This window comes from Monodon monoceros, unplaced genomic scaffold, assembly GCF_005190385.1.
Source record: "Monodon monoceros isolate NGI ecotype Baffin Bay Population unplaced genomic scaffold, NGI_Narwhal_1 Super_Scaffold_11, whole genome shotgun sequence".
In the NCBI taxonomy this organism is placed as follows: Eukaryota; Metazoa; Chordata; class Mammalia; order Artiodactyla; family Monodontidae; genus Monodon; species Monodon monoceros.
In genome coordinates this window covers 12,438,476-12,455,403 of record NW_021703767.1, presented here as the reverse complement: position 1 = coordinate 12,455,403, position 16,928 = coordinate 12,438,476, and the positions used below count along the sequence as shown (strand labels likewise).

Genomic DNA, 16,928 nt, shown 5'->3' with positions numbered 1-16,928 from the left:
ACACAGATTTACTCAGGAAAAAAAAAATCAGGAAGGGAGCCTGCCTAAATTTAGCGAACCACTGGAGCCCATTAGAATCATCATCTCTGGTTTCACCTAAGAGGCTTGAGGGGGACTATCTGAGTGGGAATTGCTTTGCCATCTTTATAATCCTTTAAAACAATCCAGTATCCAGTTCCCAAAGGCTGAACGTCCCAGCATCACAGAAAAGAGTAAGGGCATATATGAGTGAGACCAGGAGTTGAAGCTTCGCCCTTTGCTAGGTGAATGGCTCATCTCTGAGCCTCAGTTTTCCCATCTGCGGGAATGGGAATGACACGCATCTTCATGGGGTCACTAAGAGGACTGCACAAGAGGCACTGTTTAAACGCTGAGCACAGGGTTCGGCTCGTGGTGGGAGCTCCATGCAAAGGGGTTTGCTGGCACTTTCACAAATGGACCTCAAGTGGAGAGGGACAGGTTTAGGGGTGGTAGTAAATGACACACAGTCCCTGTCCTCATTCAGAATCAGTTTGAAACAGGAGATGCGAGAATCTGACAGGTGTGTTGACACCTGTTGTTACCTTAAAGATCCTAAAAGATTCTCCCAGTACGAGAGCCATTTTCACACAGTAAATCAGCAAGTTCCCTGACGTGAGCCTACGGCATACACAGGCGATTTAATGTTTTATTCTGCAAAGCTCATTCCTCTCCAAGCAATTCCTCCTCGCGCTGGAAAGCCTCTGGCATTTGTAGGGAGCCCAGCCCTCCTGCGGCTGTATCTCGACTACAAGCCAAGAGGCAGACGTGGGGAAGAAACACCACTCCTGCAGAGAGGACTTAACTCCTGCCGAGGAATCAGGGCGCAGAAGTGATGGAGAGGTTGTTCATCAGAAAGCATCTGGGGCAGCCCAGCCCAGCTGTCTGGGGCACCGCCGGTGTGCCAGGATCAGCAGTGTGCCTGCCCCTTGGTCGGCCAAGGAGCGTTCCCGGGGGGAGGGGTGGACAGCTTACACCGCCTCTGTCCCCATCACTGTGCCGCCCAGGAAAGTGACCCTTGCTGCTGACGGTCACAAAGGCGCCAGGGCCTCCTGCACGTGGAAAATTCACAATTTAGGAACGTCCTCTGGTTGTTGATCCTGGGACATCCCCAAAAGACTTTTGTTAAGCACTTTGAGAAAGGAAATGAGGTTTTCTTGTTGCTGAAGATGGCTTACCAGCTCTTTTCCAAAAAATCAGTGCAGTTGAACTTGCCCGGTTTGTATTGGCTTCACTTCTATTTCCTGTTGCCACTTCTCCCAGATACCAGCTGAGCCGAAGAACAAACAAAAATAATTTTCTGCAGCGAAAACATTTGGTTTCCTCTCCCTCCTCCCAGCTGGCTGCAGTGCACTGGCTCTTCAGAATTCTTGCTTTGCCCCCCTGCTCAGCTCCTGCTACCGTCTTGTCCGCTTTGCCTGGGGGGTCTTGAGATCTGGATGGTTTATTCTTAAGGTCAGTTTGGAAGAATCTTTAACCATCTTCCAAGGCAGTCTATTTCACGGCCCTCTCTCTTCATCCTTCTGTCATCCTTTCTTATAATACTGAGAGCTGCATTCTAGCACAGAGACTTCGAATTCTTTCAGGGTTATTAAGGAAGGAGTGAATTAAAGAGAGTGAACAAAAAGTGGAATCGCAGCTGGGAGAGGTCGGTGATGAGTTTTGAGTTGGTCCCATTCATTTTGTTTCACTGTGTCTCAGGGAAGTTGATGTTCAGAGTGAACAGTGTTATTGAGGTGTGATTTACATACCTTAAAATTCATCCGTTGTAAGTAAAAATGATCCAGTGATTTCTGGTAGATTTACAGAGCTGTGCAGCCTTCACCACACTCCGATATTAAAATATTTCCAAGATCCCCAGAGTTCTCTCACGCCCATTTGCGGTCAGTCCCCATCCCCACCCCTGTCCTCGGCAACCACAAATTTACTTTCTGTCTCTATAAAGTTACCTTTTTCTGGAGATTTCATATGAATGGAATCATACCATATGTGGTCTTCTGTGTCTGGCTTCTTTCACTGAGCATAATGTTTTTGAAGTTCATCCGTGTTGTAGCAAGTGTCAGTGCAGTCGGTCCTCTGTATCTGTGGGTTGCACATCTGTGGAGTCAACCAACCACAGACTGAAAACATTCGGAAAAAAAATTCCAGAATGTTGTAAAAAGCACAACTTGAATTTCCTGCACTCTGACAACTATTTACATAGCATTTACACTGTATTTACAACTATTTACATAACATTTACAGGATATTAGGTATTGTAAGGAATCTAGAGATGATTTAAAGTACACGGGAGGATGTGCATAGGTTACGTGCAAATCATATGCTATGTATATTAGGGACTTTAGTGTCTGTGGATTTTGGTATCCAAGGTGGGTCCTGGAACCAATCCCCCAAGGATACCAAAAAATGATTATACTTCATTCCTTGTTATTGCTAAATATCATTGAATTGGATAGATATGCCACATCTTGTTTATTTGTTCTCTATGTTGTTTTTTTTTAAATACTGCAAGATAGACCTAAAGTTTAACCTTTCTGGGACATTTGATGATCACATGGGTACCGTTGGTGTATGTATGTGAGTGTATTGGACAAGCAGTGTGATTTATGTACTGATTTGAAAATTGATCTCTTTTTGTCTTATCTACATTGCATTTTAAAGTTGTATTATGGGTACAAAGTATTTAAAATATTTCTTTTTGGTTTTTAGTTCCCAAGAATATACTCACAGCGATCGATCCATCCGTTGCTAATCTAAAACCTTCTGTGAAACAGAAAGACGGTGACTATGGTAAGGTTTATGGCTTACTAGCAGCATTTCTCTTTAAGTAAAGGTGAACAGCCCCATGTGACCGCAAGTGGGTGCACACTGGTTAGGATGGAAGGTGTGTGAGCTCCCAGCTCTGAGAATGGCAGTGCTGTGGCAGCTGGTTGCAAATGGTGGCCAACATTTTGTGTTTTAAATTATAAGTAGGATAAATCCCCCTTCCATTCCCTCGCTTATTTCCTAAAAGAAAAATCACCTTGAAAAAAGATCTGCTCAGAAATAAACCTGGGGTTCCTGGATTATCCGATGAGCTTGTTGGAAAGAGGATCACATAGGGCAGCGGTCCCCAACCTTTTTTTGGCAGCTGGGAACAATTTCGTGGAAGACAATTTTTCCACAGACCGGGGCTTGTGGGGTGGGGGGGATGGTTTCGGGATGGTTCAAGCGCATTGCATTTATTGTGCACTTTATTTCTATTATTATTACATTGTAATATATAATACAATAAGTATACAACTCACCATAATGCTGACAGGAGGCGGAGCTCAGGCGGTAATGCAAACGATGGGGAGCCGCTGTAAATACAGATGAAGCTTCACTTGCTCACCTCTACTCATCACCTGCTGTGCGGTCCAGTTCCTAACAGGACACAGACTGATACCAGTCTGTGGCCCGGGGATGGGGACCTCTGCCATAGGGAACCTGGGTGGGCCACACCCAGGCTGGACCTGTGTGCCTCCATCCACATGTGCCCTTCTTCCTGAGGTTTTCACCGGACTTTTGTAAATAAGGGGATGAACGTTTTGGTCTTCTTATCAAATCTAGAATGGAGTTCAGACCCTTGGGGCTCTTGATGAAATTACAGAGCGCCCCCCCAAGACAATCTATGTAAGATATTGCACTTTGCAGGTTGAGAATTGGTCTTGTGTTACTTTGATTACATTTATGAATTTTTTCCCCCTAAGAATAAAACTAAAGTGTGCTTGTTATGGAGCACACAGGAAAGCACCAAGAAATAGAACTCACCCTTAGTCTCAAAGCTTAGAGATAACTATTGTTAGTATCCTATGTTCTTCTAGTTCCAGCCCTCCAGCTCTCCACCAGGCTCTGCTTCTCCCAGCCTCTCCCAGCCCCTCTGCTCTTTCTAAGAGGGCTCCCACCCAGATCCCATGAATATCCTGGTCCCCCTGGAGTGGAGGCCTGAGAGCCGTGTCTGACATTCCCAGGGGTCCCCAGGGCCCTTAGGCTACCCCATCAGGGGCTCCCTAAGCTCCATCACAGCAACTTAACCAGGCTTCCAAAGCCAGATCCGCCCTGTATTTTGCTTCATTTCCAAAAAAGTAGCCCAACACAACCTCCCTCCATAATTCCAGGCCTTCTTATCTGTGGTGAACAGAGCAGACAGCAGCTCTGTGGTTAAGTGGGACATTATTAAATCTCCCAGAGGCATGATGAATGCCATTGCCTTAAAATGGGAAAATAAATGTGTTCCCTTCTGCAGTAGAGTAGATGAGTGAAGTTGGAACTAACACATTTTAGAATTTCTGAATCCCTTTTATCACTTAATATTTTCAGAAACTGCTTACTAAATGCTCTTCCTGGCTTAGTCTTCCCTAATTTTGTCAAAGGCCCACTTATTGGATCTCTATGACTTTTTATTTATTATGGCAGTCCTGGATTAGGAAAAAACGCATACGGTGAACAGTTGTGATTAATCGGTCTTGCATTTTTTACGAAACAGGTATAAACTTTGACCCAAGGAAACCAAGAGTTCTGAGGAAAGATGGAGCTATTGTCAGCCACTCCCTGGCAGCATTTGCTTACCTGCGAGGTAGGTCAGTGAATTAATAACGGATTTACTGAATTCTTACTCACAAATGCTCTGTTTAATTACAACACTTGGTTGGCTAAAGAAAAAGGACTTTAAGTTTGACACTTAAAGTGACAACTGCAATCTTCTACAATCCAGAAACACAGAGGCCTGAATTTAGGTATGCTTGCCACTGGCAACCAACAAGAGAACCACACAGGGAAGTAGCAAAGGCTAAAGTCGCACTATGTAGCAGTTGGGCTCCATGGAAATTTTCCACTTTGCAAAGTAGGAAGCTGAGGAATGCATTTTCCAGCTCTAAAATTCGGGAAGGGCATAGGATTATTGAATTCCACCCTTGGCTGGAAGAAAATTGGGCTGAAAAATGACTTGGTGAACAAAACAGGTCATGCTCTGTGAAAGGAGAGCCCCTTTCTGAGTCACCAGCATTACTTCTCACGGTTCCAAGGTTTCCCTTGATAATCTTCCCCTTAAGGATCAGTCAGACTCAGCCCTCCTTAATTAGCAGAGCCCAAATTGCTCATGGTGCATGCTACCTTTCCTCACCAGCCTCACTGCTCACCTCTGGAGAGACCGTATTTTGGAATGTCAACTCTGCAAGTTTCAACAACGCCTGCCTGACTCTGTTCAGAGAGCCAGAACCTCAGAAGACTTTTGTAAAATACATGGTAATACAATGCATTACGGCATTACTTACTCAAGGCCTGCCAGAGCTGGGGCTGTTTGGAGTAAGCCTCCCTCAGAAGAAAATAAAGGCTTAAGGAAACATCTCAACACAGGAGATAGAACAGTCTTGGGACCTCCTTACCAATGTCCTCCCTGTGTGGTAGTTGTGTGGTTGTTGAGAATCTTCTCTTTTCTAACCACCCTTCCCTTTCTGTTTCTTGCTGTTTCGGACAATTGTCATAGTTAAGAGATATAAGGATTTTGATTGTTGAAAATATCACATATTTTCAAAGTCCCCAGAGAGCCCCTTGGAGGAAAGACATCATGAAAATCCTTCACTCAGAGGAACAACTAGGAGGCTGCTTATGTGATGCGGCCATTCTGGACCCTATCAGTTCCTCTCAACAACTGTCTTGGTCAGCTCAGGCAACCATAACAAGATACCATGGGCCTGGTGGTTTAAACAACAGAACTGTATTTTCTTCCAGGCTGGAAGGCCATGATCAAGGAGCTGGCAGGCTTGGTTTCTGGTGAGGGCTCTCTTCACAGCTTGTAAACAACTGCCTTCCCCCTATGTCTTCACACAGCAGGGAGGGAAAGAGAGAGAGAGAGAGCTCTAGGTGTCTCTCTCTTTTTTTTTTTAAATTGAATTATAGTTGATTTACAATGTTGTGTTAATTTCTGCTGTACAGCAAAGTGATTTAGTTCTACATATATATACATACTTTTTCATATTATTTTCCACTATGGTTTATCACAGGCTACTGAATATAGTTCCCTGTGCTATACAGTAGGACCTTGTTGTTTATCCATTCTATATATAATAGTTTGCATCTGCTAATCCCAAACTCCCAGTCCATCCCTTCCCCACCCTCCCTCACCCTTGGCAACTACAAGTCTGTTCTCTATGCCTATGAGTCTGTTGCTGTTTCATAGATATGTTCATTTATGTCATATTTTAGGTCCCCCTTGGTGTCTCTCCTTATAAGGACACTAATCCTGTTGGATCAGGGCCCCACCCGTATGACCCCATTGAACTGTAATTACCTCCTTATAGGTTCTATCTCCAAATATAATCACATTCATTCAACATATGAATCTGGGGGGGGACACAATAAAGTCCATAGTAGTGACCTTGAGAGAGGGACTCTTATCCCCTATTCTGCATACAGGGAAGCTGAGGCTCAGAGGAGTTGAGCCAGGTGCCTGAGGACACCAAGTGGCTGGCGACAGGGCAGGATTCAGACTCAGCAGATATAAAACCTGCCCTCCAGCTTCTCCAAGAGAGATGTGTGCCTTTCAGAACTTTGAAGGATGGAAACCTCATGACCTCGAGTGATCTAACTTAGACTGCCTCCATCCCTGTCTAACCTTTTACACACTCATCGCTCCCAGAAGTCGTTGGAGAGATTTATTTGTTAAACACCCATCTCTCCACTAGACATTAACTATTTCAAGTACAGATGTTTGTCACCTTAGTCATTGTCATATCCTACTGCCTGGGACAGAGCTGGCACAGAGTAGATGCACACGAAGTAGTTAGTAAGTGACCATGTGAAGAGTCCTCCTTTGGTGTCATGAGCTGTCCTGCACCTAATCATCACCCTGTATTTGCTGTTTGTAGGTATTAAATTTTTAAGGAATGTAAGGACTTGGTGGGTTGTTATTTGGTTTTATAGAGGGATGTTTAGGCACGTTGAACTCAGCAAGCTGCAACCAAGCCGAAATTTCATGACAAAGAGAAAGAGGCTCTGAATGTGTGGTGTCAGGTGTTAGTGAAATGAAGTTGCTATAGAAGTTCATTTGTCAAATCACAGAGGCTCACAAAGTCTTAGGGACACAGGGACATCTGCACTTGCTGGTGAATTTCCTGGGCATGTCACCCTCTGGGTGGTCACTCTAAAGGTCCCCAGCCCACCTCGTCCTCCTCACGAGGCAGGCCAGCGCACTGCAGCGAAGGGCAGGACGTCAGGCTGAGCTGTTTCAACACGAGCGTCACACAATGAGAGCGTCACCCTCGTCGTCGTTAGAAAGCAGCTCCCCAGCCCACTCTCAGTAGCATCCTTACCCTTGTTGCAGGGATATGATCTGAAGGCTGGACTGGGGTCCCTGGGCACCCACCAAAGGGAGGAGACCCTCCTACAGGAGGGACCCCAACAGGAGCCACCAAGAGTGAGCTGGGAAGATTCTGGCAAAATCAGCTAAATCAGTAGATTGAGCAAATCCAGAAGGACGTTTCCCCAGGTCAGGCTGTAGGTAGCTTTGCTGCATTAGCGCAGCCAAGTTCACATGAAGGACCAACAGACTAGAACCCAGAATCAAGGGGCCTGTCCTGGGATGTTGAGACACAGAGGCTGGTGGAACGGACACAAGGATATCCAAGGGTCCCTGATGAATGATTTTGCTTTGGGCCATTTAAATGATCTGTGAGACATTTTCTTAGGAGTGTTAGAATTTACCCTCCTCTCAGTAATATAGACCTACTCCTTGAATTCATTCTAGAATATTGATCATGGGTCTGAAGAAACTCATAGAGAAGTTTTGATATTAGGGAAATGGAAAGAGGTGCGTGTGTGTGTGTGTGTGTGTGTGTGTGTGTTGGAGGCTTGCAGAAGGCAGTTAGCTGGCTCAGCCATTGTACCTCTGCAGGTTGTTCTGAAGGAGACTTATTTAGACAGCCTGGCTCAGAACTTGATGTCCTCCATTCCACCTAGTGAATGTTTTATTGTGTGCCCTCGTGGCCCAATATTTCAGCCCCGGCCTTGGGCTTGGGCCTGTGTGTGTCTTCGGCCTCTGGAAGCACTCACTGTGTACTTGCGGGGTGCATGGGGTAACTGGGGCCATGGGTGAGAAAGCAGTGCTTCTCCTGAGTTGGGAGGGCGTCATTGTTTCATATGAAAGGAACTCCAGGCTATCAGGCAAACCCCCATTGAAATAGAAGTATCATAACACATTCCAGAGTTGAAGTTACACGATCCCCTGTCAGGGAGGAAGATGGGAAATCAGTGCCGCCTTGTCACATAGGTGTGGATTCTGAAGTGTTCCCACGGCCTCTAATCTTTGGTTCCATGACAGAAAGTTATTATCACATCCCTAAGTGCTGTCAGACCAGGCCCAATACTCTTTGTGCTTTCACCCGACGGTAGCAGGGCCCCAAGGGGTGGAACCCTCGCCCCAGCCTCTCGGTGTCTTATTTGGACACAAATAAGTTTGAGCTGGAGCTTGTGTTGGCTCCAGACCAGGGATCTAAGGGTCAAGGGGCCTTAAAGGCCACGGGCCACCATGGTGAGATTCCCGAGGGCTTGCTACCGCTGATGAAATTAAAGCCATTCGCTTGAGCCTGTGATGAACTAAGGCTAAAATGAGGAATAAGACCAACAATAGCACAGTGTGAAGATTCTGTCTGACAAGGAGACTAATGCCTTTATTTTAACAGAACGCATTCAGTATAATAGGAAAAGGGTTCACAAAAGCCTAAAGTGGTCCAATTGATTTTAGAAAACAGACGGTATCCCCTTAGTTTAAAGCCTGGGGCTTTGGAGAGAACCCTGGCCCCGAGCTTGGGGTCCCAGCCAAAGCAGTGGCTATGGACAAATTAAATGGCTGTGACAGGAAGAGTTGAGCCAGTTCACCACCAGGGCTCCATCTAACTAAGAGCTGGTGATTCTATGACTCCAGACTAGTTGGTTCAGGTGACTAGGAAGCCTTATTTCCAACGGGCTTTCCAAGAGTTGCCATATTCTCCATCTTTGTTTATTGGATATTAGCAGACTTGGTGTAAACATGGCCTGAAGAGTGATGACTTGGCAGGAGGTACACCTGAGCCAAGAGGCACCTAGGGTCTGATGAGTGAGAAGCGCTCCTGGCAATAGAACCCACACCCTCCCTCTCCGGGAGCAGAGGGAGAGAGGAAGAAAGGCAACTAACGTTATGGAGCCCCCAACCCACAGGGCACCAAGCCTAGTGCCGTAGACCCACGACGCCTCCCTTCAAGCACTCAGCAGAGAGCTGTGTCACCCCTGCTTTGGGCCAGGCACTGGGGATTTGGTGAAGAGCAAGGTTGTTCAGTCCCAGTCTGCACGGAGCTTGCATTCTATGGCGGCAAAGGGCGGGGGGGAGGACAAAACACACTCAGCAACTTAGTGCCATTCCAGAGGCTATGAGACCTAATGACAGGGGAGACCTGGTCCAGACTGGGGGTGGGGTCACGGAGGGCTGGATGAAGAGGGGAGAAAGAACATTCCGGACAGAAGGAACAGCACGTGCAAAAGCGCCAAGGTGCGAAGCCGTCTGGCCCCTGCGAGGGATGGAGAGAGGCCAGTGGGTGGGAAAGCAGAAAGCAGAGGGATGAGTCTTTGGAGTTGAACTTGGGGAGGGTAGTTCCATGGACCAGGTCCTAGCAAGCTTCGTAGGCAGTGGTCTGGGTTTGATTTTTACCTTACGGGAGGAGGGGGACCGTTTATAGGTTTTAAGTAGGGGAGTGATGTGGTCTGATGTGCGTTTTTAAAAAGATTACAGTGGCCACGGTGGGGAAGATGGATGAGAGGGGCAAGAGAGGAGAGAGGAGACCAGCTGGGGGTGGGGAGGATGGAGAAGAGAAGTGTTATCATTCCTGTTTTTCAGATAAATTCACTAGATCAGAAGACACCTTAATGAAAGGAAAATACAAGCCACTTACCCAGAGATATTCACAATGTGTATACTGTCTAATGATCAATATCAAGAATATATAGAAACTGTAGCTAGATACAGATATATTTTACGTGTAAGAAGAAAAGCACACACAACCCCATTTAAAAAGTGGGCACATGACCTGAGACAGCATTTTGAGACGAGGGATAGGTAAGTATCTGAAGAGATGTGTACATAACTGGGGATCAGGGAAATACAAGTCAAGCCATAGTGAGATGCAATTTTATACTCCTATGATTGGAAAAATGTTAGAAGCCCGTCCATACTCAGTGCTGGAGAAGTTGAGGATTTGCAGGATTCCTCATGCATTGCAGCCACTTTGCAAACCACGTTGGCAGTATTTCCCCAATTCACATGCCTTACAGCTCATCCAATTGCCCTCAGTAGCCGAGACAGACACTTGCAGGTATTCACCAGGGACATGTACAGGAATGGTCACAGCTACAAGGCCCACATACAGAAACCTGGCAGCCCCCCAGATGCCCATCAGCAGGAGAGCGAGTGAATAAACCACAGTGTAGTCAAGATAGCGGAATAACATGCAGCGATATACTGTTCAGTTAAAAACCAACACCAAACCCCCAACGCTGCAACGTTACACCTTTTTCATGAAGTTTTTAGGAATACACAGAGGTGCCATAAGCTATGTAAAAAGGCAAGTGGGGGAGTAATGAGCGTGGAATGCAGGTGGTAGTTACCTTGATGGGAGGAGGCTGGGGGGAGGGGAACCCACAGGTTAGACATGGTTATTGTCAAGGCTCTAACTCCCACGTGGGGGACTTATTCACAGCACGGGTGCTGATTACAGAATTTTAAGTAAGTAATTAATTAAATAAACATAAAGGAAGGCCGCGTATTGACGGATAAAGAGAATGTGTCATATCCTGAGGATTATGGTGAGTTTAATTCTGTCCACCTGGAGTCTTTAAAAAGAAGTAGAGGGGCTTCCCTGGTGGCGCAGTGGTTGAGAGTCCGCCTGCCGATGCAGGGGACACGGGTTCGTGCCCCGGTCCGGGAAGATCCCACATGCCACGGAGCGGCTGGGCCCGTGAGCCATGGCCGCTGAGCCTGCGCGTCCGGAGCCTGTGCTCCGCAACGGGAGAGGCCACAACAGTGAGAGGCCCGCGTACTGCAAAAAAAAATAAAATAAAATAAAATAAAAAGAAGTAGAGATGGGAAAGGAGTGGGGGACAGTAACTAGCCCACAGTTACCCACCTGTCTGGGGCAGAGCCAGACCTTAAATCCTCCTTGATCCTGGCCTGAGTACCTGATTCACCCATGAGACCACCACTGGGAATGATGGTCTCGTGGGCGAGGAGAGAAGGGGGCTGTGGGTGATCATGGTCTTCCCAGAAGCTTGACCAGCATGGGATCTTTCTGCCTGGAGCTGGCCCTGTCCTGAACCAGGATGGCTGGAAAAGGTTACAAGTGGATGGGACTCCCTTCACCCATCGGCAGCGCTCCTTCCAGGCACTGCAGGAGGTGATGGCTACAGGCGTGGCTGTCAGTGGGCTCAAGGCTTACGCTTTCCCAGGAAGAGGAGATGAATTGTGGCTGCACAGAAAGCCCGTATCCGACTCCATGAGGACAGGAAGGACTGGAGAGGACAGTGGCCAGGAGGCTTGGGAAGGGGGGGCCGGAGACAGCGGGGAGAGGAAAGGAGGATTCAAAGGAAAGGGAGGTGAGAGTGAGGCTGGGGGTGATGAGTCCTCACCGAAGAGGCTTTGGTGAGCAGGGGGAGGAGAAACGATTTGCCCCATCAGATCAGGGCCTCGGGTCTTAGCATCATTTTGTGGTTTACGGTTTAATGATTGTGTCCCAAATGCCAGTCTTCCAATCCCTGTTCTACCACCACTCCCAGAAATGAACACGGCACAAAGGATGTGTGTCTCTATCTGACCAAATCTTCAAAATACCTTGACCCTTAGGAAAAATATAGTGTTATTAATAGTACTACAGACACAGCTCACTGCCCCTCCCCTGGCCAAAAGCAGTTTTGCATTCAGACTTCTGTGTCTTAGAGAAAGTGATGAGATGGTGCTCGTAGGGGCGACGGCAACAAAGGACATTTGAGTCCAGTGAATTGAGCTGCGAGTGAAGGAAGCCGAATAGGGAAGTTGCATGTTTCAAGGAGATAACGTGTCCCACTTAGATCTCTCCTGTCAGATCACAGCGGCTAGATCCCTTGACTGTACATGAAACTTAACAACTGTCAAGTTCTGAACCTCCATTCTGCACCTCTGGGGAGGGACCGAGGCAGTGAAGACAACAGTCATCATTATATTCGAGTCTAGTGAACGAGGAGGCCACGTGCCTGGCGGAGGCTGGTTCCATCGAGACGTAGGAGCAAACGGCCAGTGCACATCTCACAAGCTGCTTGCAGCTCAGGAGCTGGGTTCCTGTCCTGGCTCCAGCTAAAGAGGCCAGCTGAGCTCAGACGGTGGCTCCCCTACACCTCAGCTTGAGTCTCTGTATCAGTGATCCACAAAGTACGGCCCACGGGCTGATTTTGTAAATAAAGTTTTATTAGAACACAGCCACACCTGTATCATCTTTCGTGTTACAACAGCACAGTTGAGTAGTTGCAACACAGACTGTTTGGCCCACAAAGCCTTAAAATATGTACTGTCTGACCTTTTGACAGAAGGGTCAGAAAAATCTGTCAACTCCTGACCTATATTAGGAAGTTAGCTGGATCATTACTTCCCAAAATGGGAGTGCTAACACCTCAGGGGGTACACAGCTGAAAAGTAATAGTCCTTTCCACGCAGGGTTAATGTAAGGATTAAACATATGTAAAGATTTAGACCAGGGTACATAGTACAAATTAGCATTCTTTCTATTTCTATTGTACAGTTATTTGGAGGTTGAACTTTTACTACCAGAACTTTTATTTATATTTATTTTTTAATCTAAAATTAAGCTTTGTAACATTTACTATATTAGTACTTACATTCATATATATACTTTATATGTAAATTAATTTTTCAAAATTTACTACTATTAATAATAGCTAACAGTTTATTGAACATTTGTTATGTGTCATTGAGTGTTCTGAGAGCTTCACAGGAATTAACTCTGACAGAAAGAGGCTTCTGGCTCCATTTTACAGGTGAAGGAACTGAGGAACAGAGAGGTGAGGTAATTCGCCGAAAGTCACACTAGGGAATGACAGATCTGCATTTGAACTCAGGAGGGCCCAGCTTCTCAGGTCCTTTGCTATGTGTCCTCTCATAAACATACATATGTTGACTATATATGCTCCAAACCTTTTTTTTCTTTTTAATTAGTGGGGGTATAGGATCAGTTAGGTGTGGACGGTCTCAGAGATGCTGTCCAGGACTGCATGTATCTGCTTCTGTGGGACTTCGGCCTGGTGAAGACTGACAGCTCCCCCGCGTCCTGACGTGTTCTCTTTCCCTTACAGCCCACCCTGAAAGAGCTGCCCTGCTGTTTGTGTCCAGTGTTTGCATCGGTCTTGCACTCACGCTGTGTGCCTTGGTCATCAGAGTGTCCTGCACCAAGGACTTCCGGGAGCTGCAGCTGGCGAGGGAGCACCTGGTGCCAGGAAGCGACAAAGCCGAGGAGGACAGCCAGGATGAGGAGGGGGAGGAGGACTCCTCCGACTCCGATTTTCCAGGGGAACTGTCGGGGTTTCGTAGGACTACATATCCTGTCTACAGTTCCATAGAGGCTGCAGAGCTGGCAGAAAGGATTGAGCGCAGGGAGCAAATCATCCAGGAAATATGGATGAACAGTGGTTTGGACACTTCACTCCCAAGAAACATGAGCCAGTTCTACTGAAAACCAGATGCATCTTGATATGATCACACTTTCTGAAGAGGGAAGGGTTGAGAATGCCCCTCCAGTTCTGTTTCACTTGTACCTTCTATGAAGGAGAACTTGTCACGTCATCCAGTACTGAGGAAGCCAGAAAGCTGTTAAAGGGACATTTCAAACTGTTTACAGCACATTTCAAAATAAATATGGAGGGAAGAAGTCTTGGTTTTCTGTATTTATTTAAATTCATGTCTATATGCTAACAGAACTAGAGTTCACATTTATTGAGCACTTATAATGCCAGGCACTGTTCTAGCTGCTTTTCATGTATTAAGTCATTTAATGCTCACGACAACTTCGGGAGATGGTGCTGTCATTATCGTTTTACAGATGGGTAAACAGAAGATCCCTATCTATCCATAAAAGAATTATACTAATATTCACAATGGCAAGCGTGAGTTCAGTCACTCCACGTTCATTGGTGGTAGACTTTAATCACTAACATAATTTGTTTAGAGAAGGGATTGGCAAAGTTTGTTTTCTTTTTAAGGGAAAGATAATAAATATTTTAGGCATCGTAGGTCAGATAGGTCTGCCACAACTACTCACCTCTGACCCTGGAGCTCAAAAGCAGCCACAGCTAATAGGTAATGAATGAACACGGCTGTGTTTCAATAAAACTTTATTTGTGGGAACTGCAATCTGAAATTAACTTTCATATGTCACATATTTCTCTTTTTTTAATCAATTATTTTAAAATGTAAAAGCCATTCTTAGCTCATGGGCTGTCCAGTAGCCTACAGGCAGTAGACTAGATTTGGCCTGCGTCTTGCTTTTGTAAATAAAGTATGGTTTATAATGCCTAAAACATTTACCCTTGCAGGAAAAGCTTGCTGACCCCCGACTTAGATTAAAACTACAGAATTTCTAGTGGTAAAAAACAGTCGACCAGATTCCCCAGCAGCCTGTGGGCAAGGATCAAGTAGAGCTACCTTTCAAATTATTGCAAAAAAATAGGTCCTACCATATTAGGGGGAGGGGCAGGTGAAGAAGTAAAAGAAAAAGGAGTTAAGGAAACAGATTCCTGGTGGGAGAACTGGTGATGGTTTCTTTTAGAAGGCCCCCCCTGGTGGACAGGAGGCTTATAGCTGTGGAGTAGAATAAGAAAAGAATTTTTTTCTCTTTCTTGTCCTAGGGGGCTTAGAGCATTAAAATGATGGTGTTGACTATGAATGAGGTCTCCCTGCCTTATCTTACTTCATCATCACATCAGCCCTGCAAGCAGGCATATGTAGATGAGGGAGCTGAAGGCTGACAGTACTGGGGCCAAGTCACACGGTACAAAGTGCTGGAGCTGGCTCAGCTGTAAGGTGATCAGGAAATACTAGCTGTTCCCTCAGGAACCCCAGTAACGACAGGTAGGACAGGAGCCATTTCTCTTTCAGCCTCCAGATCCTGAGGGCGAAGGGCCCATCTGAGGAATCCAGAGGAGGGGGTGGTGTGGAGGGAGGGGCCTGTCTCTCATCAACTAGCCCAGCTGCCTGGAGGGCAGAGGGGCTGCAGTTTTGTTTGTTTTTTAAAATTCAGTTTGTCTTAGTTCATTCATTCTGCTGTAACAAAAACACCATAGACTGAGTGGCTTATAAAACCACAGAAATTTATTTCTCACGGTTTTGGAGGCTGGAAGTCCAAGATCAAGGGGCCAGGGTCTGGTGAGAGCCTGGCTTCCTGGCTCGTAGCTGGCGGTCTCACTGGGTGCCCACGTGGCAGAAAGGCCGGGAGCTCTCTGGGGTCTTCTTTATAAGGGCACTAATCCTATCCAGGGAGGCTCTGCCCTCATGACCTGATCACCTCCCAAAGGCCCCACCTCCAAATACAATGGGCGTTAGGATTTACTCTGAGTTTGGGGGGAACACAAACATTTGGTCTACGCCAGACATGAAATTCACATGAAGTAAGATTAACCATTTTAAAGCACACAATTCAGTGGCTTTTAGTACATTCACAGTGTCGTGGGACCACCACTTCTGTCTAGTTCCAAAACATTTTCAACATCAGAAAATAAAACCCCCTACCCATTAAGCAGTCACTCCCCATTCCCCCTTCCCTCCAGCCCCTGGCAACTACCTCTCTACTTTCTGTCTCTATGCATTCACTTATTCTGGAGGGTTCATATAAAGGGAATCACACATATAAATGTAATCTTTTGTCACTGGCTTCTTTCATGTAGCATAATGTCCTCAAGGTCATCCATGTTGTAGCATGAATCAGTACTTTCTTCCTTTTTATGGCTGAATGATATTCCACTATATGTATAGGGCACATTGAGTTCATTAATTCATCCATTGCTAGACATCTGGGTTGCTTCCACTTTAGGCTACTGTGAATAGTGCTTTTGTAAACATTCATGTGTGGTTTCTTTTTTATCCTTTGGCCACACTGCACAGCGTGTGGGATCTTAGTTCCCTGACCAGGGATCGAACCTGTGCCCCCTGCATTGGCAGCACAGAGTCTTAACCACTGGACCTCCAGGGCAGTCCCTCGTGTGGTATTTTAACAGCAGTGAAACCACATAAAACGGCAACCGCAGATAAAGTTGATGAGATATCTCACGGATTCCATTCAACAGAGGGAAGGGGGAGTGAAGGTGAGTCAGAGTGAAACCCCCTTTCTCACCCCCGCTTCTGCCAATTTCAGAGTGTGCTTCCCTTAAACTTACCTGCGAAGGTGGGAGAGTAGAGACTGGTCCAGAGAGGTGCCATACGGACAGGCTGGGGTCGTGTGGGCAGAGCTGAAATGCCTCAGCACCTCCAGGAACCCGAGTCCTCCATCTATAATGTAGGGAATTGGGAGAAGTTGACAGGGCGAAGATGACTCGCCTTCAATCTGTCATTAGAGATAAATCTGTTCTAGGTCATAGCAGAGAATGAACATATGGCTCCATTGTCTAACTTCTTCATGAGGATTTTGTTCTAATCAAAGAGAATCCTTGTCCTTTTATTTCCTGAGCTCAGCAAGAAGCACTTTGAAACTGTCTCGGGTCCCAGAACAGCCTCCGCCATGGTCTCTAGTTCTAATTCCCAAGCAGCATCTTCTCTGGCTCCGTGAACATAACCACTGTCCTTCCGATGACCTTGTGCAGCTGAAGAGAGAACACGCGCCAGCTGAAGGTTT

At 46.3% G+C, this 16,928-nt stretch overlaps 1 protein-coding gene across 4 annotated transcripts in view; it reads left to right on the top strand.

Moving 5' to 3' along the window:
- EVA1C (eva-1 homolog C) overlaps positions 1 to 13,989 on the top strand; it is an 84,469-nt gene extending 70,480 nt beyond the window's left edge. For 2 of the 4 annotated variants that reach the window (XM_029215522.1, XM_029215520.1), the window contains exons 6-9: positions 2,728 to 2,808; positions 4,526 to 4,615; positions 5,165 to 5,283; positions 13,402 to 13,876. In XM_029215522.1, the coding sequence (XP_029071355.1) occupies positions 2,728 to 2,808; positions 4,526 to 4,615; positions 5,165 to 5,283; positions 13,402 to 13,665 (554 nt within the window). In that variant the 3' untranslated portion in view covers positions 13,666 to 13,876. Of the gene's footprint in view, positions 1 to 2,727; positions 2,809 to 4,525; positions 4,616 to 5,164; positions 5,284 to 13,401 lie in introns of all 4 variants that reach the window. The other 2 variants (XM_029215521.1, XM_029215523.1) reach the window with 2 other exon arrangements.
- The last annotated feature ends 2,939 nt before the right edge of the window (positions 13,990 to 16,928 follow it).